Source organism: Myxine glutinosa, chromosome 1 (assembly GCF_964187855.1).
Source record: "Myxine glutinosa chromosome 1, kmMyxGlut1.1, whole genome shotgun sequence".
Taxonomy (NCBI): Eukaryota; Metazoa; Chordata; class Myxini; order Myxiniformes; family Myxinidae; genus Myxine; species Myxine glutinosa.
In genome coordinates this window covers 409,988,298-410,011,661 of record NC_136261.1, presented here as the reverse complement: position 1 = coordinate 410,011,661, position 23,364 = coordinate 409,988,298, and the positions used below count along the sequence as shown (strand labels likewise).

The window sequence follows — 23,364 nt, the reverse complement described above, 5'->3', positions numbered from 1 at the left end:
TCCCTGATGATTTCCAGGTGAGTCCCCAGTTGGGGTCCCCTCAAGTTCACAATCTGGTGACGTCATTCCCAGAAAAAACAGGTAGACATAAAAGCACTTGGACAACATTTGAACCATGAGACAAAACAATTTGGAAGTGAATAACATTTCGTAACTTCAACCATGATGAACACTCCACTTACGAGGTGACTTGATGGTGACATTGAGATCGACAGGTGGTTGATTGAGGTCGATCCAAGGTCGATCAAGGTCGATCAAGGTCGATCACCAAGGTCGATCAAGCGCCATGGGAACAGTGGACAGGTTACAAAAGCCTTTGGCGTTGTTTTGTTGCAGCATGCCCGAACTTTAAGGAACCAATCAGCTGTGTAGGTATGGAGAGATATCGTGACGTCACGCTGATGTTCCCACGCTATAAAAGCAGGTGCAGAGCGCGCACAGGACACTCTTCGGACTGGTACGACTCGTCGCGCGTCTCTAACCTGCTCCCGTCAAACATCTCCGTGTCTCTGTCCTGTCCGTGAGTTTGTACAACTTGGACATAATGGTGAGTACGATATACCTTCACCCTCATCTGTCCTGCTCGTTTTGTCAAACATACCCGAGTAATCCTCGTACGTCGGCATTACCTGAACACACCTGTGTTGGGGAATTGTACCAAATGTCTTACACCATGACGGTAGTTTGAATCGAAAAGTGTTTGATATTTCAGCCCCAGGTAACGATGTGACACTCCCAGTTGTGACGTGGCGTGAGCGATGACGTCACAGCCACAGGGCATGAATCATTTCAAATGTGGAACCGGTTTGAGATTTATCCAATCAGAGCTTTGTTGTTATGTTGTTGAGTGAAGTCTCCAAGCAGGTTGTTGATGTTATCAAAGGCTTTTATATTTCAGTGATCCAAAGATGGAGTCTGGACGATCTTGTCCCAATATGTACATCACATGGAGGACAAGGGCGTTAGGGGACATCAGTACACCTTGACAATTTGTACGATTGTCCAAATTGCTTATCATAGTACATATATATGGGATTTGAACCTGGGATCCCATAATCCAGAGACGAGTGCTCAGCTAAACAGGAAAACCGTTTGTACAAATGATGTGCAGTTCATCATTTATTTATTTATTTTATTTCAAACTTTGTCTAATGCTCTCCTCAATCCTCGTTTATGCCATTAATTATGTCCACCTGCTGCCTTTCCGTCAATGTGTTGCCCTTTTTGTCTTCTGTCTCCTTAATCATACTTGTAAAAAATCCTCAGGACCCAAAAGACCCCAAGGATACAAAAGACCCAAAATATGCCAAGGACACCGGAAACAGAGGACCCAAAATACCCCAAGGACCACGAAGACCGAAAATACACAAAGGACCCAAAGGACCCAGAGTGTCCAAAAGACCCGAAATACCCTGGAGACCTAAAAGACCTAAAGGACCCAGTGGACCAAAAATACACACCAAGGTCGATGATGTAAAAGACCCTGAGGATCCAAAAGACCCCAATGATCCAAAAGACCCAAAATATGCCAACGACACAGGAAATAGAGGAACCAAAATACCCCAAGGATCTAAAAGACCCAAAATAGCTCTTTCACCGGCCTCGATCGTGTATAAAAAAATATATATGCCAAGGACACAGGAAATAGAGGACCCAAAAGACCCCAAGGATCCAAAAGACCCAAAATATGCCAAGGACACAGGAAATAGAGGACCAAAATACCCCAAGGACCACGAAGACCGAAAATACACAAAGGACCCAGAGTATCCGAAAGACCCTGGAGACCTTAAAGACCCAAAGGATCCAGTGGACCAAAAATACACATCAAGGTCAATGATGTAAAAGATCCTGAGGATCCAAAAGACCCCAAGGATCCAAAAGACCCAAAATATGCCAAAGACACAGGAAATAGAGGTCCCAAAATACCTCAAGGATCCAAAAGACCCAAAATATGCCAAGGACACAGGAAATAGAGGACCAAAAAGATCCCAAGGATCCAAAAGATCCAAAATATGCCAAGGACAGGAAATAGAGGACCCAAGATACCCCAAGGACCCCGAAGACCGAAAATATACAAAGGACCCAAAGGACCTAGAGTGTCCAAAATATCCGAAAGATCCTGGAGACCTAAAAGACCCAAAGGACCCAGTGGATCAAAAATACCCCGAAGACCCAAAATATTCAGAATACCCAATTGACCCAAAATACACAGAAGATTCAAAAGACCCCGAGGACCAAAAAGACCAAGAGGTCTCTGGAGACGTAAAAGACCTAAAAAAAGAAACCAGAGGACCCAGAGGACCCAAATGACCATGAGGATCCCAAAGACCCAGAGGATCCAAAAGACTTAGAAGATGCAAAAGACCCAGAGGAACTAAAAGACCCCAAGAACCGAAAAACCCCAAGGACCCTGGAGACCCAGAGGAAACGGAGGACCAAAAAGACTCTGACAACTTCCCAGATATACTGTATACATAAGCAGAAACGCAGGCAAGTCTCAGGTTAAAAAATACCACAATAGAAAAAAGGGAAAACTTTTATTCTTGCGCTGGTTGAAAGAGCACAAAATGGGAGGTTCCATAAGGAATGTTTTGAGTTGTTGTATGCCCCTGGTACTTCTTCTTCCTCCTCTTCTTCTTCTTCTTCTTCTTTCAAATGCAGCACAGGACTGCAGGTTTCATAATTGGTCGAGAGTGCAACTGTGCCGCTGATGCAGTGCCCCTGTTACCAGTAAGAGGGTTCTCATTTGGCTGACCTCGGAAGGATGAACAGGCCGAGTCAACCCACCTGGTGTTAATTCACCAGCACGACACGGGCTCAAACTCAAGACCCGAATATCTTTAGCCACCACCGTAACCGTTAAGCCAACTCCAGGGTGGTTTTGTTGATTATTTTCTTGGAAAATGTGCAAAATTAAAAATGATTGTTTGTTTTGCAGCGTGAGTGCATCTCCATCCACGTGGGCCAAGCCGGATTGCAGATGGGCAATGCATGCTGGGAACTTTATTGCCTGGAGCACGGGATCAACCTCGATGGGAAAATGCCCGGCGACAAGACAATTGGACGTCGAGATGATTCCTTCAGCACATTCTTCACTGAGACAGGAACAGGAAATCATGTTCCTCGTGCGGTCTTCGTGGACCTGGAACCCACTGTCATGGGTAAGGGAAGCAATGTTACCCTCGTCAGAGGAGAGGGCATTGCATTTGGGTCCTTTTGGTTGTTCGTTACCCTCGTCAGAGGAGAGGACATTGCATTTGGGTCCTTTTGGTTGTTTGTTACCCTTGTCAGAGGAGAGGGCATTGCACTTAGGCCTATTTGGTTGTTAGTTACCCTCGTCAGAGGAGAGGACATTGCATTTGGGTCCTTTTGGTTGTTTGTTACCCTCGGCAGAGGAGAGGGCATTGCACTTAGGCCCATTTGGTTGTTAGTTACCCTCGTCAGAGGAGAGGACATTGCATTTGGGTCCTTTTGGTTGTTTGTTACCCTCGGCAGAGGAGAGGGCATTGCATTTAGGCCAATTTGGTTGTTAGTTACCCTCGTCAGAGGAGAGGGCATTGTATTTAGGCCCATTTGGTTGTTAGTTACCCTCGTCAGAGGAGAGGGCATTGTATTTAGGCCCATTTGGTTGTTAGTTACCCTCGTCAGAGGAGAGGGCATTGTATTTAGGCCCATTTGGTTGTTAGTTACCCTCGTCAGAGGAGAGGACATTGCATTTGGGTCCTTTTGGTTGTTTGTTACCCTCGGCAGAGGAGAGGGCATTGCATTTAGGCCAATTTGGTTGTTAGTTACCCTCGTCAGAGGAGACGGCATTGTATTTAGGCCCATTTGGTTGTTAGTTACCCTCGTCAGAGGAGAGGGCATTGTATTTAGGCCCATTTGGTTGTTAGTTACCCTCGTCAGAGGAGAGGGCATTGTATTTAGGCCCATTTGGTTGTTAGTTACCCTCGTCAGAGGAGAGGACATTGCATTTGGGTCCTTTTGGTTGTTTGTTACCCTTGTCAGAGGAGAGGGCATTGCACTTAGGTCCATTTGGTTGTTAGTTACCCTCGTCAGAGGAGAGGACATTGCATTTGGGTCCTTTTGGTTGTTTGTTACCCTCGGCAGAGGAGAGGACATTGCATTTGGATCCTTTTGGTTGTTTGTTACCCTTGTCAGAGGAGAGGGCATTGCACTTAGGCCCATTTGGTTGTTAGTTACCCTTGTCAGAGGAGAGGGCATTGCATTTGGGTCCTTTTGGTTGTTTGTTACCCTCATCAGAGAAGAGGGCATTGCATTTGGGTCCTTTTGGTTGTTTGTTACCCTCGTCAGAGAAGAGGACATTGCATTTGGGTCCTTTTGGTTGTTTGTTACCCTCGTCAGAGAAGAGGGCATTGCATTTGGGTCCTTTTGGTTGTTTGTTACCCTCGTCAGAGGAGAGGACATTGCATTTGGGTCCTTTTGGTTGTTTGTTACCCTCGTCAGAGAAGAGGGCATTGCATTTGGGTCCTTTTGGTTGTTTGTTACCCTCGTCAGAGGAGAGGACATTGCATTTGGGTCCTTTTGGTTGTTTGTTACCCTCGTCAGAGAAGAGGGCATTGCATTTGGGTCCTTTTGGTTGTTTGTTACCCTCGTCAGAGGAGAGGACATTGCATTTGGGTCCTTTTGGTTGTTTGTTACCCTCGTCAGAGAAGAGGGCATTGCATTTGGGTCCTTTTGGTTGTTTGTTACCCTCGTCAGAGGAGAGGACATTGCATTTGGGTCCTTTTGGTTGTTTGTTACCCTCGTCAGAGAAGAGGGCATTGCATTTGGGTCCTTTTGGTTGTTTGTTACCCTCGTCAGAGGAGAGGACATTGCATTTGGGTCCTTTTGGTTGTTTGTTATCCTCGTCAGAGAAGAGGGCATTGCATTTGGGTCCTTTTGGTTGTTTGTTACCCTCGGCAGAGGAGAGGGCATTGCATTTGGGTCCTTTTGGTTGTTTGTTACCCTCGTCAGAGGAGAGGACATTGCATTTGGGTCCTTTTAGTTGTTGGTATATTTGTTCGCACAAAACCTGAGTATGTGTGTTAGTTACATTAGACCCTTTAGAACCCTAAGACTACCCAAACACCCTTTCAAACCTTTGCAACCTTGAGACCCATTAAGACCACGAAAACCCTAAGGACAATGAAGACCAACAAAGACCCTAAGCCCCTCAAAATCTTAGGACCCCTAAGTCCCAGAAGACCCTTTAAAACACATACAGCAATTTACAGCCTTTGGAACCTTAAGATCCTTAATAACCCGAAGACGATTTCAGACCCCTAAGACACTTTCAAACTCTAACACCCTTTAGAACCATAACACCCTTTAAGACCCTTTATAACCCCAAAACGCTTTAAGACACAAAATACCCAGAGGACCAAAAGATCCAGAGGAACCAAAAGACCACGAAGACCCATAAAGACACTGCCCGAAGACTCAAAAAACCCAGAGGACCCAGAGCCCCAAAACATCCCGAGGACCAAAAAGATGCAAAAGGACCCAAAGGACAAAAACACACACATCCTGGTGAAGGTCTGCAATCTCTGATTGCTCCTTCTTGTTTGTTATTTGTGGAAATAAAAGATTTTTCATGTACATTCGTTGGTCTTGTGCGTTATTTTGTCTATATGTCTGTCTGTCTGACTCTGTCTGTCTCTGTCTGTCTGTTTGTCTGTTTGTATCTTGGTATGTCAGTCGGCTACAGGTTACAATTTTAAACCGATCTTTACGAAACTTTACCAAATGGTAGAGTTGGTCATAAGCAAGAAGCCTATTGATTTTGACGTAAAAAGGTCAACATAGGCCAAAGGTCACCAAATCTGTCAAATTTCTAAAATCCTCAATTTTCTTTTGATTGGCTTGAAATTTGAAGAGGATTTGCATATATATGGTCACTGAATACAACCACCAATTATTTTGAGGTCAACATAGGCCAAAAGGTCAACATAGGCCAAATTTCTAAAATCCTCAATTTTCATCTGATTAACTTGAAAAAGTAAGAGGATTTCCATATGTGGTCACTGAATTCAACCACCAATAATTTTTGAGGATACCAAAAGGTCAACATAGGCCAAAGATCAACACCTTAGGTGAAGTTTCTTTTATCCCCAATTTTCATCTGATTGACTTGAAATTTGAACAGGATTTGCATATCAGGTCACTGGATTCGACCACCAATATTTTTTAGGTCAACATAGGCTAAAAGATCAACATATGTCAAAGGTCAACAACTTCGGCCAAATTTCTAAAATCCTCAATTTTAATCAGATTGACTTAAAATTTAAAGAGGATTTGCATATCAGATTACTGAATTAAACCATCAACTATTTTAAGGTTAACATAGGCTAAAGGTCAACAACTTATTTTAGGGATTTCACAAGTATTTTGTGCTATGCATAACATATTTCTTGTTTGTTTGTTTGTCCACTCAAAACGTGTGTATGTGTATTAATTACATTCGACCCTTTGGAACCCCAAGACCTTTCACGACCCTTAGGACTCTTTTGAACCTTTACAACCCTGAGACCCATTAAGACCACAAAGACTATATGGATCATGAAGACCCACAAAGACGCTAAGATACTTAAAACTCTCTTAAGACCCTTTAAAACACGTAAATCACTTCAAAACCTTTATAACTCTCAGACTCCTTGAGACCGCGAAGACGTATTATACCTTTATAACCTTTATAACCTTTATAATCTTTATAACCAGACTTGAACTGCTTAACAGAAACTTTCCTCCTTCAAGATGTCTCTGATTCCTTAATATCTCTTCCTGGTTACTCCTTCCTCCGGTATGATAGACCTGAGCCTCGTCCTGGAGGTGGGGTTGCTATCTTTATCAAAAATTATCTTCCTCACTCTCCTTGCACTGCCCTCTCTGCACCTCACCCCCAGGAGTACCTCTGGCTACGGCTTCCTCTCCGCTTCTACCTTTTGTTCATATGTGTTCTGTACCGTCCTCCAAACAGTGATGACTCCATTTACATTTCGCTGTCTGACAACATGGACCAACTTCTATCAACTCATCCAAACTTTCTCTTCCTCATATGTGGTGACTTCAACTGTCATCATGCCAGCTGGCTGGGTGTGGGTTCCTGTCTCACCAGCCATGGCACCTCAGCTAAGGACTTCTGCGACTCATTGGGACTGACACAATCTGTCAATTTCCTGACCCGGATCTCAGTCAATGGAGTATCTTCTCTTCTAGACTTGGTTATGACAAACTTCCCTGCAAATGTCTGCTGCTCTTCTTCTGCTCCAATCGGTTCTTCTGATAATTTGCTTGTTAAAGTGGACATCTCTCTGGCCATTCTCAGAGAGCCTGCTCAGTGCCGACGAGTCTGGCATTTCACTCAGGTTGACTGGCACGGTCTTAAAGCAGCCATCAATCATCTGGACTCGTCTCCCATCTCTAATGCATCTGACATCAATTCTTCCTGGGAATTCTTCCAAAGCAAACTGCTCTCTCTCATACACAGATTTATCCCATCTCGTCTTCAGTTGTCTTACCCTTCCTCCCGTCCATGGTACACTGAATCTTGTGCTGAGGCAGTTGCCCTGAAACAACCTGCCTTTGCCTCTTGAAAGGCAAATCCAACTGAAGGCAATCTCAGTTCCTTCCACCAAACTCGGAACAAGTGTGTGTCTACCCTCAGGAGTGCCAGGAAGCACTATCTCTCCACACTCAAGAATGAACTCTCAAACCTGTGTCCGTCCTCCAAATCCTGGTGGCGTCTGGTCAAATCCGTTTCTGGTATTTCTTCCCCCTCCATCCCCTCCCTTACCTCAAATGGCTACACAGTTGACACCGCACGCGACAAAGCCGAATGCCTCAACTCTGTGTTTGCCTCAAAATCTTGTGTCCCAAACCCATATCTCTCTGTTCCCACCTTACCCAGTCGAACCCAACTGCTCCTGGACTCTGTGTCCTTCTCTCCTGACAAGGTGGAGAAGTTTTTGTCAAACCTCGACTCTGATTCTGCAACTGGACCAAACGGCATCAGCCCACGGGTCCTAAAATCTTGCTCTGCCGCTCTATCTCACCCTCTCTCTGTTCTTTTCACCCTCTCTTTTGTTCAAGGTCATCTGCCAGCATCTTGGAAATCAGCAAACATTACCGCTTTATACAAAAAATGTGCAAAAACAGATCCTTGCAACTACAGACCAATCAGCCTGCTCGCAATTATCAGCAAAGTCATGGAATCCATCATTGCTTCGGATATCAAATCATTCCTCTTCTCCAATGGCTTGATCTCCGATCATCAATTTGGATTCAGACCAGGTCATTCTACTCTGGACATGTTGCTTCTGCTGTCTCAACCATGGATGGAGGTCCTCAATGCCAAACAGGAAATCAGAGCTGTCTCCCTTGACATATCACATCACGTGCCTTCGATACGGTCTGGCACCCAGCTCTGCTCACCAAACTCTCCTCCTATGGTATCCATGGAAATCTCCACGCATGGCTTGCAGACTTCCTCTCTGGTCATAGTCAACGTGTGGCCCTGAAGGGATTTCTCTCATCTCCCCTTCCTGTTCTGGCTGGAGTTCCACAATGTAGTGTTCTGGGCCCTGTGATATTTCTGGTCTTCTTCAACGATCTCTCTGACTCTCTGGAAAATCCTCTCTATCTCTTTGCTGATGACTCCACTCTCTGCCGCTCCATTCCTCATCCCTCAGATCGGCAGTCTGCAGCCTCCTCACTCTCTGCAGACCTGGACAAAATCACAGACTGGTCAAACAAGTGGAACATGTCTTTCAATCCTGACAAATCTCACACCCTTACTATGTCTCTCTGAAAAGACCGACTGGACAACCCTCCCATCGACTTTCTCAACAATCCTCTCCAAGAAGTTCTGTCTCTCAAGCTTTTGGGTCTCACTATCTGCCATGATCTTTCTTGGGAAAACCACATTTCCAAGCTGGCCTCCAAAGCTAGTCGCCGACTGCGCATCCTCCGTCGTGCGAAGTCCTTCCTTGGCACACCTGAGCTCCTCACCACACACAAGGCTTTCATCCGCAGCTCAATGGAATACTGTTCCCCCCTCTGGGCCGGTGCTCCTGCCTCACACCTTGCTCGGCTTCACGCTGTTGAAACCAAAGCTTTCAGAATCATTGGCATCTCCTGCGATGAAGCTAACTCCGAGGGCCTTTCACTCACTCCCCTCAGGCAGGTTGGTGGTGTTTCTGACTTCTACCGACTCCTCTCCGGCCTTGCTCCCCCAGATCTCTCTGTGCTCTGTCCCCCAAATATTCCTACAGGTCGCACAAGACCTGCCAGCAACCCTCTTATGGTTAAACTGCCAAAATCTAGGCCCTCTGCTCACCTTCACTCTTTCATTCCTTTTTTCTCCCGCCTCTGGAACAAACTCCCTCACTCTCTTCAATCCCACTCCTCCCTCCAGGTCTTTAAAACAGCTGTTCACCACCATCTCTTATCTTCCCCCATCCTAAACCTTGATCTTTTCTACCCCCGCTAATTCATCCCAGATACACTTTTTTGAAATTCCAACTTCTTTCCTGGAAATCCTTGCAGTGTCCATATGTTTTATACCTCTCCCACCTCCCCCCAAGCCCTCTCCCTCCCACATTTCTCTCGATGTCCCTGCTCTCAAATGTTGTGTTTGTGTCCTTCCCCCCCTCTCCCCATCATGTCTACCGCTCCCCTTATTTTGTGTTTTATGTGTCGATTTGACTTTTTGTGTGATTAATGTTAGCTCTTTCACGAGCCTCGATCTTGTATACAAATATATATATATATATATACATGCATACATGCATGCATACATATATATATATATATATATATATATATATATATATATATATATATATATATATATATATATATATATATATATATATAAATATATATAACATAATCTCGTGCATAAATCTGGAGAACACGTTCCTTGGCCTTGCACCCGACTTGGTGTAATTGGCATGCAGGGTTAGGTGATCAGTTGCGTGCGTGTGTCATACGTGCGTGTCTGCATTTAAAAAATTCATTTTATCGGCAACCGTTGGTCCGATTGACACGAAATTTTACCATAGGAGAGCGCCTCCTCCTCTATAATAGTTAATAATAATTACGACGTTATAGGTCACGTGGTACGGTCGCCATCTTCGAAAAACGTTACACTTCTATATCTCTGAAACCACTCGATGGAAAGAATTGAAACATGGCTCATTGTGAAGTTTTCCCCATGGGAAATAAGATGTGTTAATGACGATGTCATCGGTACCTTAATTATGACGTCATAATTCGACAAGTACAACGCTTGATCTGATCAGTATGAATTTTTTTTTGTCTGCAACTGTTAGTCTGATTGACACGAAATTTTCACCATAGGAGTGCCTCTTCCTGTATAATATTTTAATAATGATGACGTCATAGGTCACGTGGTACAGGCGCAATTTTGGAAAAACCCAAAAAAGTTGCACCTATATATTTATAAAACCGCTCCATGGAATAAATTGAAACGTGGCTCATTATAAAGAACTCTGCATGGGGAAAAAGTTTTAATGACGTCATTGGTGCCTTAATTATGATGTCATAATTCTACATGGACAACACTTAGTCTTATCAGTTTGAAATTTCTTGAGCGTGATCTACACAACAATTATATTAGAGAATATAAATTTATGACGTCATCGCTCACGTGGTCTGGCAGCCAAATTAGATCAAATGAAAAACAGAAGAGTTGGTTCGCACAAAGTTGACTGCGAAGGGTAAGTACTCTATGAATACCATGTCGTTGTAGTTAGTGTCTGCTCCATTTGGGTAGCTTTAACAATGTTTTACTTTGTTTTATTTAGATGAGATACGGACAGGAAATTTTCGACAGCTGTACCATCCTGAGCAGCTCATCTCGGGCAGAGAAGATGCAGCCAACAACTATGCGCGAGGACACTACACCATTGGGAAGGAGATCGTCGATGATGTTTTGGACCAGATCCGTAAACTGGTAAGAAGGTCTTTAGTAGTTTGTGAAATCTAAATTCAAAGCAATCTTCTTCTTTTTTTGGTCTTTGCATAATGTACTGTATGTACATGGTGTGTACTTTATTACAGACAGAATCTTGCCTGTCACTGCAAGGCTTCCTGGTGTTCCACAGCTTTGGTGGAGGAACGGGTTCAGGCTTCAGCTCTCTCCTGATGGAGCGAATGTCCGTAGATTATGGGAAGAAGTCCAAGCTGGAGTTTGTCATATATCCGTCTCCGCAGATGTCCACAGCAATTGTTGAACCCTACAACTCTGTACTGACCACTCACACCACTCTGGAGCACTCCGATTGTGCGTTCATGGTTGATAACGAAGCCATTTATGACATCTGTCGCCGTAACCTCGACATTGAACAGCCCAGCTACACCAACCTCAATCGCATCATCGGGCAGATCGTCTCTTCAATTACCGCCTCTCTCCGTTTTGATGGAGCACTCAATGTTGACCTCACGGAGTTCCAGACCAATCTGGTTCCCTATCCTCGCATCCATTTCCCTCTAGCTACATATGCTCCAGTTATTTCGGCAGCGAAAGCTTATCACGAGCAGATGTCCATCTCCGACATCACCAACGCGTGCTTTGATCCTGCAAACCAGATGGTGAAATGTGATCCTCGACATGGGAAGTACATGGCCTGTTGTGTCCTGTACCGTGGAGATGTGGTCCCCAAGGATGTCAATGCCGCCATTGCTGCTATCAAGACCAAGCGCACCATCCAGTTTGTGGATTGGTGTCCCACCGGATTCAAGGTGTGTTTACACATGTACATTGTCCTTCAAAGTACATGTAGGTTTTAAATTAATATTTGATTGCATCACAAGTTGCCGCTCCTCTGGTCTTGTTCACTCTACTTTCTCAGCCCATTCCTAACAATCCAGGGTGTACGGGTTCCTCCAGTAACTCCCAAATTCCAGTATCTTCCAGTAACTCCCTTAAACTCCCAAATTCCATGATTTTATCCAGGATGTGGAAACACCTTCCTGAGATGGTTCAAACCCATCCATGTCTCCAGGGCCCCCCAAGCAGCAGGTGCACCACCATAACCTCCATGTGATCATTTCTACCCCTATCAACCCGACCCAACCTAACCCTCCTCTTTTCAGGTTAACAAGTTTCCTTCGCTCCTCCGTGTCCTCTTTTGCTCTTCCTTTGTTTATTTTGCTCTTCGTTTGTGTCAAATTGAAGAGCCTCAATGTCAGTTCATTGCCTTTTTACCCTCCGTCTCCTCGCTCTTCCATGAGGCTCATTCTTGTATCGGAAAAACAATTTGATTCATTCACTTTTCAGTCTGACGAAACTTCATCTAACAGGTTTTTGTAAGATACAGGTAGGGGAGAAAGGATTTTTAACCTTCTTGAATCCAAGCTTGTCTAAGGAAAATGTCATTTTTCGTTTGTTGGTAAAACCATCGCGAATGATCTTCAGGTAGTACTAATTAACCTGAGTCTTCCGCACTCCACATTGTGAATCCGCATCCCGATGCCTGATTCCACGTGAATCCGCACCTGGACAATTTGGGATGGGATCACTAAATGTTACCTACAAGAAGTCACGAGGAATAAAAGATTGTACGGGTGGATGTGGAGTCAGATACGAGGAGCTGCTGAGTGGACACCTTGAAAGACTCTAAGGAAGAGCATGCTGGGTAGAGTTTGAAAATAAGTTCCAAAGCCAGGAAAGTTTACTTGCTTCCAATTCCGTCATGGATGATGGCTTTGGAGATGATTGAGGAACCCGTGCAATGTTCGTCTGTTTTGGGCCCACTGACTGATCTCCATCCAGGTGGATTCTGCCTCCCTCTGCTCCCTCAATAAGAGTAGGCAAACTATAAACAGCACCTTGGCAAATTCCAGATTCCTGTTCTAACCTACATAGGGCAACTATCAGCGACACAGCTGCACCCTCTGCCTAATATGCTGCCCTGCAGTCTTGTGATGTATAGGAACGAAGAAGATGAACCAAAAAAATGCTCATGGATGTATGGACCAATTTTGTTCATACTTGGGAGAAAGACACTACATGATGGTATACATATGCACATCATTCTGTTTCGCGATGCAATCAAAGATGGCCGACTGGCGGCCATTTTGTTACTTAAACGTGTCCCCAACCATATCTCGGACATGTGTAGACCAATTTTGTTCATACTTGGGAGAAAGACAATACATGATGGTATACATATGCACATCATTCTGTTTCGTGATGCAATCAAAGATGGCCGGCTGGCGGCCATTTTAATTGTAAAAACCCGATATTGACAAGTCCTCAACCATTTCTCAGACAGGCATGGACCGATTTTGTTCAAACTTGGCACACAGATAATACATGAGAGTATACATATGCGAAAGATTTTGTTTGTAATTTGACCAAAGATGGCCGACTGACGGGCTTTAACTCCGTAGAGCAAAATTATTAAAACCACGGAGGAGGCTACGACATTTTATGTCTTTTTCTCGTTGTTTTTAAGTGGTATGCTATACCTAAAGCTCCACCAGCATTTGCATTCGAACTGTTGTTCTTGTTTTCCAGGTTGGAATAAACTACCAGCCTCCTACGGTTGTGCCAGGTGGTGACCTGGCAAAGGTGCAGCGTGCAGTCTGCATGTTGAGCAACACAACGGCCATCGCCGAGGCCTGGGCACGCCTGGACCACAAGTTCGACCTGATGTACGCCAAACGTGCCTTCGTGCACTGGTACGTGGGTGAGGGAATGGAGGAGGGCGAGTTCTCCGAGGCTCGAGAGGACATGGCGGCCTTGGAGAAGGACTACGAGGAGGTTGGGATTGATTACAATACAGAAGACGAAGAAGATGATGTGTACTGAATAGTTTCCATTTTATCTACCTGTCTCACTTAGTTTTGACTCGCTTGTGAATGTAGCTGATGAATAAAAACTACTTTACCAGCACAAGGTGCGCTTCAGGTATCCAAGTTGATCAGTTTTTGTGAAGGTTCTTGGGGTGTTTGAACCTTTTAATGGTGCCATTCACCTCTTCTTTTCCTATTCTGCAATCATGTCTTTTTAGTCTCCTTAAGAACAGGAACCTACCTGTAAGATACCTCAGGTAAGAAGAAAAATATAGTCAGGCTGAACAAATCACCAAAGGCATTTCATTGCCTTTGGTGCGCATTTCAGACAAAATAAAAAAATAACTAGAAAGCATCTGAAAGTGCAAAACCTGTCCGTGTCCGTTTGTATTCAGTCTTCTTCTTCTTCCATATGCTCAAAATAACGAAAACATTTTTTTTTTTTAAGTACAAAATGAAAACTGATGATTTTATTCAGCCTTGACGTTTGAGCTTTAAATCAAAAAAAAAAGAAAAAAAAGCTTCTACGTTTTGATTGGTGAACCAGTTATGTGACCCAGTATGCAAATTGTTAATATATCAGATCAATTGGACGAAAATTATGATTTTATGCAACCCTGACCTTTGACCTTTTTGATCTAAAAAAAAAAATTGACTCCTATCTTTTGATTAGTGAAGCAATTCAGTGAGCCGGTATGCAAATTCCTTAAATTTCAGGTCAATCGGGTGAATTTTTTTTTGATTTTACGCAAACTTGACCTTTGAACTTTTTATCTAAAAAAAACAAAAAACAATCGGCTTTCTGCTTTTGATTGGTGAAGCAACTCAGTGGCCCAATATGCAAATTCTTAAAATTTTAGATCAATCGGATGAAAAATGATGATTTCAGGTGACGCTGATCTTTAACCTTTTGACCTTTCAACAAAATTATTAATTTGCATTTTCCGTATTAAAATAATTATGCTTTGGTGAAAATCTGATGACAAAACTCAAAAAAGTCAACGACCCGGACAGACGCGCACACACTCAGACACACATACACAGACACACGGACACACACACACACACACACACACACACACACACACACACACACACACATACACACACGTGATTACAAATCCCCTCTCCTGCTGTGCAGGGCACGTGCTAACTAGAGAGGTCATAGAACACGACACCCCGTGCAGTGTTCTGGTAAATAGTGGAAGGCTTTGCCGTTCGTGGCGGTTACGTTCCTGAAGATCCCTGTAAACAGCAAATTCGCAAACTTAGTGGGTCATGGGGAAAATATGGCTGGGGACTTCAACTTTAAAATGTGTCCAAACCGAACCCTTTTATTAACATGTTTGTGCATTGCTTTTGGTGTTTATTTCCATGAATAAAATAGTTAATTTCTGCTCTCCATCTTGTTCTCCCACTCCCTTTATCATATGTTATGTTGTATGTCAGTTTGTCTTTTTGTGATCAATGTTAGCTCTTACACGAGCCTCGATCTTGTATACAGAAAAAAATAAAAAATAAAATAAAGAGAACAGAAAATAGAGATTCTTTTCTTGAGTTAAGATCATGAAAATTGCCTTTAATAATAATCATAGTGATAAACTTGATTCAATAATGTGATGGTGATGAAAAGGTCGAGTTGTTGTTGTTGTATAGCCCATGACAGTTCTCTGGGACAAGCCCTCCGCACGGAGACAGCCGATCGATCCCGCAGGAACAACGCGGAGATCCCCCACATCCAGGATGGTGGACCCCGTCTTCACGAAGTCAGGGCCACGACGGAGTTAGAGATGGAGGGAGGGAACGGGCCGGTCCATGGGGACCGATGGGCACTCTGACCGTGACCGCGCCACCATGACGAATCTGCGCAGCAGAGAAGAATGGGGAGGGATTTGGCCCAGACTAACATCGGGGAGAGGGGGGGGGGGGGGGGGGTAACAACCACCATGAAGAGGCATCCCCGATAAGATAAAGAGGAGCTTATGGAGATGATGGTGTTGTGGAGTCTGAGGCGGTTATTGTGTCGACGGCCCGGCCCGTGTTAAATAGGTGAGTAAATGTGGGAAACAGTTCGCCAACCCGCAATAATTTCGAGCACATTGACCGTAATCCGCAAACCTTGCCTTGATAAATTCATCGCGATAGATTGAATCCGCGAAGGAAAAAACCCGCGAATGTCATGGTGCTCCTGTACATCAATTATAGCCGGCGAAGCCGGTGTTGTGAATGAACGCGTACGTATTATGTTGAAAAGCCAGATGTTGCTGGATCCCTTGAGAATTTCGAAACTTTGACGCACCAAATCGCTCAATGGAGGCCGCCATCTTGCGGATGCGGAAGTATGCATAACAAATTGAAAAAAGTTCAATAGGAGTTTGTTTCACCCATCTATTTTTGATTCACAATCTTATGCACCTCTAATTTGTAATTAAAATACTTTAAGACCAACCTCGGCCCGCACGGGCCTGGTTATCTTCAACGAAAATCGTCACCAAACACCGGAACCAATGAGATTCGCGCATTTGAAAAAATATTTCAAAAACCAAATCACTCAATGGAGGCCGCCATCTTCCGGATGCGGAAGTATGCATAAAAAAATTGCGAAAAAGTTCAATAGGAGTTTATTTCACCCGTCTTTGTTTGATTCACAATTTAATGCACCTCTAATTTGTAATTAAAATACTTTAAGACCAACCTCGGGCCTGGTTATCTTCAACGAAAATCGTCACCAAACACCGGAACCAATGAGATTCGAGCGTAAATAATATTTCAAAAAAGCTTTTTACCACATTTTGGAGGCTGAAAATGGCGTCAAATATTCTAAAATTGACGAAGAATTATTTTTTAGAAATCTTGCGGCCGTAGGGGATAGTTTTTCACAGCCGGAAATATCCGAAGTTGAGACGGAATTCACCGAATTAATCAAGAAGGAAATTGTATAAATTTTAATCTCATCCAGAATGCAAATGGTGTCATTTTGAACTAGGTACGGTACCTACTACACCAACCTACTACCAACTACTTAACCTACTGATGCCATAGTGATGGGTAAAATAGTGGCAAGAGGCTTTGGCTTCGCCGGCTCATTGCGGCTTTGCAGTCGGGTACTAGTAATAAAATAATGATTTTCAAGATTGTTTTTAAAAAATCCGGAAATTTAGCGCTACTGGAGCAGTTTTACGCACCAAGTCACCAACTACCCTTATGGACTGTAATAACACGACTAGTCAGGGCCCTTAGGGATATTTTGGTTCAAATTCTTCCAAAAGCATCAAATTTGGCGCAGATGTTGCCTATGCCATACTCTTTCGATTTTTGACGGGCGCCAAGGGCGGTATGATCCGGGGACCATACCGGTCCATCCCGCCATGTCACCTGACCTATGACGTCATAATTAGGATATGCATCCAATCACATGGCGTACTATAAGTGGTCAAAGTTCAAAATGAATCGATCGAAAAATGAAGGCAGGGATCCATTTTTAAGGTTTTCATAAAATCCAATATGGCCGCCAGGTCACATGACCTATGACGTCATATTTATGACGTATACAATCATGTATGCATGAACCCGGATCATGATCGCACAAAAATTAAACACAAGGATATGGCATACAGTTCATAAAACATCAAAATCCGTACCTTTGTAATTAGACTGATGAACTGCATATGCCTGAAAATTAGGAAATAGACATGTAAATATTTCCTCTAATTGTCAAAAATAAGGTCAGAGTTCGATTACCCAACCCAGAAACATAAAATGGTGAACCTCGCGTAAATCTTGACAAAAACTCAAAAATGACCTTTAAGATGACCTTGAGGGTTGACCTCGACCTCGAATCATCAAAATAACATCATAATTGGATTCCTCGACCTCGAAAACCCCTGAAAAGTGGTATCATACATGATTCCAACCCTTTTGGTTATTTCACTGATTTTCCTCCAATCTGGGTGGCGGCGATTTAGTATTTCGCCAATATGGGGCCCCCGGGGGGGGGGGGCGCCCGTCTTGGCGCCCGTCAAAAATCGAAAGAGTATGGCATGGGCAACATCTGGGCCAAATTTGGTGCTTTTGGAAGAATTTGAACCAAACGGCCTCAAAATATCCCTAATATAAGGGCCCTGACTAGACGTTAAGTCGCAACTTATGACATGGAGGCTTTATTTATCACCATAGAACGCAGCATCCAATCGGCAGCTTCTTCTTCACTCAATATGCACCCTCCTACAGGCCACGCCCGCTCATGCTATATATCGATACATAGCGTGGTTATTGAAAGTACGATGATGGCGATTTCTGTTATACAGTGTTCAAGTAATTAATTTAATTTAAATGATGGTTTATAGAGGTTTAAACGCGTACAAATAAATTAATTCGGAGTTTTATCACCGTTGTTACCCAGTGTCTATTACATTGAAGGAGCTGCGCTCCAACGCGAGTCGAAAGAATTGACGCGACCAAAGACGGAATTCGTCCGAGTTGCTTTATTGAAACAAAACAGCTCAGGTATTCTGAAAAGCCCGTTTATCGGGCAGCAATATATATACACATTTATGCCGGGGCGTTTGCCCGGGAAAACCGAGACCGGGCATGCCCGGGTGTCAAAGGCGAGTCCTGGAAAGGCGAGTCTGGACATGCCCGGGCGTCCTGGACGCGGCCTGGCAAGTCGAGGCTGGGCGTGCCCGAGCGCTCTGGGCGAGCCCTGGAAAGGCGAGAGCGGGCATGCCCGGACGCTCTGGGCGAGCCCTGGAAAGGCGAGTCTGGACATGCCCGGGCGTCCTGGACGCGGCCTGGCAAGTCGAGGCTGGGCGTGCCCGAGCGCTCTGGGCGAGCCCTGGAAAGGCGAGAGCGGGCATGCCCGGACGCTCTGGGCGAGCCCTGGAAAGGCGAGAGCGGGCATGCCCGGGAAAGACGAGACCGGGCGTGCCCGGGAGGTTCGGGCGTGCCCGGGAACAGCGAGTCCGGGCATGCCCAGGAGAGGCGCGTCTGGGCCCGTCCGGACGAGCCCGGCATGGCGATCGCGCCCTGGCCACGTCCTGGCAGGTGCAAGGCGATTGTGTACATTCAGCGGGAACCACTACACACGCCCCTCCAGAATCGACCTGCACCGGCAGGGTCAATTTTAGGGGGGTCCGGATGACCCGGCCGAAGCGACCCCTGGAGGGTCGTGGGAGGGGGGGGGTCCGATCCGGTGGTGGGTGGTCGAGCGGGGGGAACTGTAGATGGGGGGCGGCCTCGCCGCGGAGGAAGGGCCAACCGTGGTGGTCGGTCGACGTCCACGTGCGCCGGTTTGAGGCGGTCCACAGAGATCCGGTCCGACCGGCCGCCGACGTCGACGACGAAGGACTTGTCGCCCCGTCGGAGGACCCGGAAGGGCCCGTCGTACGGCGGCCGGAGTGGCCCCCGGTGCGTGTCATGACGCACAAAGACGTACTCCGCTGTGCGAAGCGCCGGGGGGACGTAGGACTGGGGGCCACCGTGGCGGGACGTTGGCACGGGGGCAAATCGTCGGGCGGCCTCCTGGAGGTCCGAGCGCTGGTGTGCGGCGGACCAGGGACTGGTAGCGTCGGACACGAACTCGCCCGGGACGCGGAGCGGCTGGCCGCAGACGAGCTCGGCGGCGGACGCCCGGAGGTCCTCCTTGGGGGCCGTGCGGAGGCCCAAAGGACCCACGGCAGCCGGTCGGTCCAACCGTCGTCCTGAAGGCCGGCCATGAGTGCGGCCTTCATGGAGCGGTGAAACCGCTCGCACAACCCGTTGGCTTGGGGGTGTTAGGCCGTGGTGCGTTGCAGCGTGACCCCCAACGAGCGGGCGACCGCACCCCAAAGTTCGGACGTGAACTGTGGGCCGCGGTCGGACGAGATGTCCGCCGGTGCGCCAAAGCGCGCGACCCAGGTGGCGATGAACGCCTGCGCCACGTCAGCGGTGGTGGTGGAGGTGAGGGGCATGGCCTCCGGCCACCTGGTGGTCCTGTCCACCATGGTGAGCAGGGGGTGAACCCCCGCGATGGGGGCAGGGGACCCACCAGGTCCACGTGGACGTGGTCGAAACGCCGTGCAGGCACGGTGAAAGGTGCTAGCGGGGCCTGGGTGTGGCGGTGGACCTTGGCCCGCTGGCAGGCCGTGCAGGCGTTGGCCCAGTCGTGGACGTTCCGTCGAAGGCCATGCCAGACGAAACGCGTCGACACCAGCTTCTGAGAAGCTTTCCGGCCCGGGTGAGAAAGGCCGTGGATGGAGGCGAAGATGCGGCGCTGCCAGGAAACGGGCACGATGGGGCGAGGCTGGCCCTGGGAGATGTCGCAGAGCAGGACGGTGCCCGCGAAGGGGATGTCGGCCAGGCGGAGGCCCGTGTCCGCCGCCCGGAGGGCCTGCACCGAAGTGTCGGTGGTCTGGTCGGCCGCCATGAGCGCGAAATCCACGCCGAGGTGGACCGCGTTCGCGCTGGCCCGAGAAAGACAGTCGGCCACGGCGTTGTCTTTGCCGGCGACGTGCCGGATGTCCGTGGTGAATTCCGACACGGCGGAGAGGTGGCGCTGCTGGCGGGCCGACCACGGCTCCGTGACTTTGGCCATTGCGTAGACCAACGGCTTGTGGTCGACGAAAGCCGTGAACGGGCGGCCCTCCAGGAGGTGTCGGAAATGGCGAACGGCCAGGAATAGACCGAGCAGCTCGCGGTCGAACGTGCTGTATTTTAACTCGTTCGGCCGGAGCTGCCGGCTGAAAAAAGCAAGTGGCTGCCAAACCCCGTCCACCCATTGTTCATGGACGGCGCCCACCGCGTAGTTGGAGGCGTCCGTAGTGAGGGCGATGGGCGCGTTGAGCACCGGGTGAGCCAGCAGCGTTGCGTCGGCGAGGGCTCGTTTTGCACTTGTGAAGGCCGCGTCCATGGCCGCGGACCAAACGATGTCATGCTTGGCCGGCTTGCCCCGGAGGGCCTCGTAAAGGGGCCGCATGAGCTGAGCAGCGCGGGGCACGAATCGGTGATAAAAATTCACCATGCCGAAGAACTCTTGTAGGGCCTTGATGGAACGGGGACGCGGGAACGTGGTGATGGCCTCGACCTTGGTCGGCAGCGGCACGGCCCCGGTCTTGGTGATGCGGTGGCCCAAAAAGTCAACGGTCATCGTGCTGAAGTGGCATTTGGCCGGGTTGACAATTAAGCCGTGCTCGCTGAGGCGACCGAACAGTGTTCGGAGGTGGAGGAGGTGCTCGGCGCGGGACGTGCTGGCGACGAGGATGTCGTCCAGATAGACGAAAAGAAATGGCAGGTCGCGCAGCACGCCGTCCATTTAGTGCTGGAACGCCTGGGCCGTGTTCTTGAGGCCAAACGGCATCCTTAAAAATTCGAACAGGCCGAACGGCGTGATGACGGCCGTCTTCGGGACGTCGGCCGCCCGGACAGGTACCTGGTGGTATCCCCGTATCAGGTCAATTTTGGAAAATATGACCCGTCCTGCCAAACGGGCGGAAAAGTCCTGGCTGTGCGGGATCGGGTACCTGTCGGGGGTGGTAGCGTCATTGAGGCGGCGGTAGTCACCACACGGGCGCCATCCGCCTCCCGGCTTTGGCACGATGTGCAGTGGTGAGGCCCACGCGCTATTGGAGTGCCGCACGATGCCGAGGTGCTCCAACGCGTCGAACTCGGCCTTTGCCATGGCGAGCTTGGCCGGGTCGAGGCGGCGGGCCCTGGCGTAGACCGGCGGGCCCGTAGTGGGTATGTGGTGCTCGATCCCATGCCGCACTGCGATGGCCGAAAACGTCGGCCGCGTGAGGGCCGGGAATTCCGCGAGCAGGCGAGCGAACTCGTTCGCCGTCGGGAGGGCGCACGCCAGTTCGGTCGGCGCGGAGCTGCTCATCGTGCACGCCAGGGAGCTGAAGGTCTCGGTGTTGACAAGGCGACGACGTTTGATGTCGACCAGCAGCCCGTGCGCGCAGAGGAAGTCGGCGCCCAGCAAGGCCATGGGGACGCAGGCGGTCACAAAGGTCCACTGAAAGCGCTGGCTGCCGAAGCAGAGGGTGATGTCGCGCGGGCCGAAAGTGCGTATGGCCGAGCCATTAGCAGCGACCAAAGAGGGGCCGCAAACGGCGTCCCGCCTGTCCTGCTCGGAGGCGGGTATGATGCTCAGTTGGGCGCCGGTGTCACAAAGGAAACGCCGCCCAGACGCTTTGTCCCGAATAAAAAGCAAGTTGCCCGAGTGGCCGGCGCTCATGGCTGGGAATGAATGCCGGCCCGGCCGTTTCCCGACTTGCCGAAAGTGCACGGGGGTCGGCACGTCCGAGCCTTGTGTCCGAACCTGGCGTGGTAATAACACCACGACTGGTCAGGTGGAGGCCCCGGCCGTCGTGTCGGAAGTGGTCGGCGCGGCGTGGCGGCCGCCAGTTGCACCGGCAGTTCGGCCTCCAACCGCGCAGGGCGCTCGGGCGTCGTGGGCATCGCCTCGGACGGCGGCGGGCTCCAGGTAGCCGCGCCGATGTGCTGGCCCGCCGAGGAGATCTTATCGGCTTCCCTGGCGAGGGCGCGGGGATCGGTGATCGACGTGCCAGCCAGGGCAAGGTGTACCGGGTGAGGCAGCTGGCGAAGGAACAGCTCGCGGAACAGAAAATCCGAAGAGTGCTCACCGAGCAACGAGAGCATATAGTCCATGCGCTCGGACGGGCACGTGTCGCCGAGCTCGGGCAGGTCGAGCAGGCGCCGTGCGCGTGCCACCGGTGAGAGGGCGAAAGCATCGAGGAGGAGCGTCTTCAGCACGTCATACTTGTCGGCAGCCGGCGGGTGCTCGAGGAGGCTCAGGGCGCGGGCCGCGGTGGCGGAACCGAGCGCTGCCACGATGTGGTGGAAGCGGGTGTCGTCCGCGGTGATGCCTCGCAGGGCGAACTGGGAGTCCGCCTGGGCGAACCAAACAGCCGCGTGAGCCTCCCAGAAGGAAGGCAGTTTAAGAGTCACTGCCGTGTCCATGTCGGTAGGTCACCAGTGAAGGAGCTGCGCTCCAACGCGAGTCGAAAGAATTGACGCGACCAAAGACGGAATTCATCCGAGTTGCTTTATTGAAACAAAATAGCTCAGGTATTCTGAAAAGCCCGTTTATCGGGCAGCAATATATATACACATTTATGCCGGGGCGTTTGCCCGGGAAAACCGAGACCGGGCATGCCCGGGTGTCAAAGGCGAGTCCTGGAAAGGCGAGTCTGGACATGCCCGGGCGTCCTGGACGCGGCCTGGCAAGTCGAGGCTGGGCGTGCCCGAGCGCTCTGGGCGAGCCCTGGAAAGGCGAGAGCGGGCATGCCCGGACGCTCTGGGCGAGCCCTGGAAAGGCGAGTCTGGACATGCCCGGGCGTCCTGGACGCGGCCTGGCAAGTCGAGGCTGGGCGTGCCCGGGCGTTCTGGGCGAGCCCTGGAAAGGCGAGAGCGGGCATGCCCGGGAAAGACGAGTCCGGGCATGCCCAGGAGAGGCGCGTCTGGGCCCGTCCGGACGAGCCCGGCATGGCGATCGCGCCCTGGCCGCGTCCTGGCAGGTGCAAGGCGATTGTGTACATTCAGCGGGAA

The 23,364-nt window shown here is 48.7% G+C and overlaps 1 protein-coding gene across 1 annotated transcript; it reads left to right on the top strand.

Moving 5' to 3' along the window:
* The first annotated feature begins 413 nt into the window (after positions 1-413).
* On the top strand, positions 414-14,263 carry LOC137416464 (tubulin alpha chain-like). Its single transcript, XM_068102063.2, has 5 exons — positions 414-547; positions 2,939-3,161; positions 10,827-10,975; positions 11,083-11,763; positions 13,544-14,263. Exons 1-5 carry the CDS (start codon positions 545-547, stop codon positions 13,835-13,837), a joined length of 1,350 nt encoding a protein of 449 aa, XP_067958164.1. The 5' UTR covers positions 414-544; the 3' UTR covers positions 13,838-14,263.
* Positions 14,264-23,364: the final 9,101 nt, after the last annotated feature.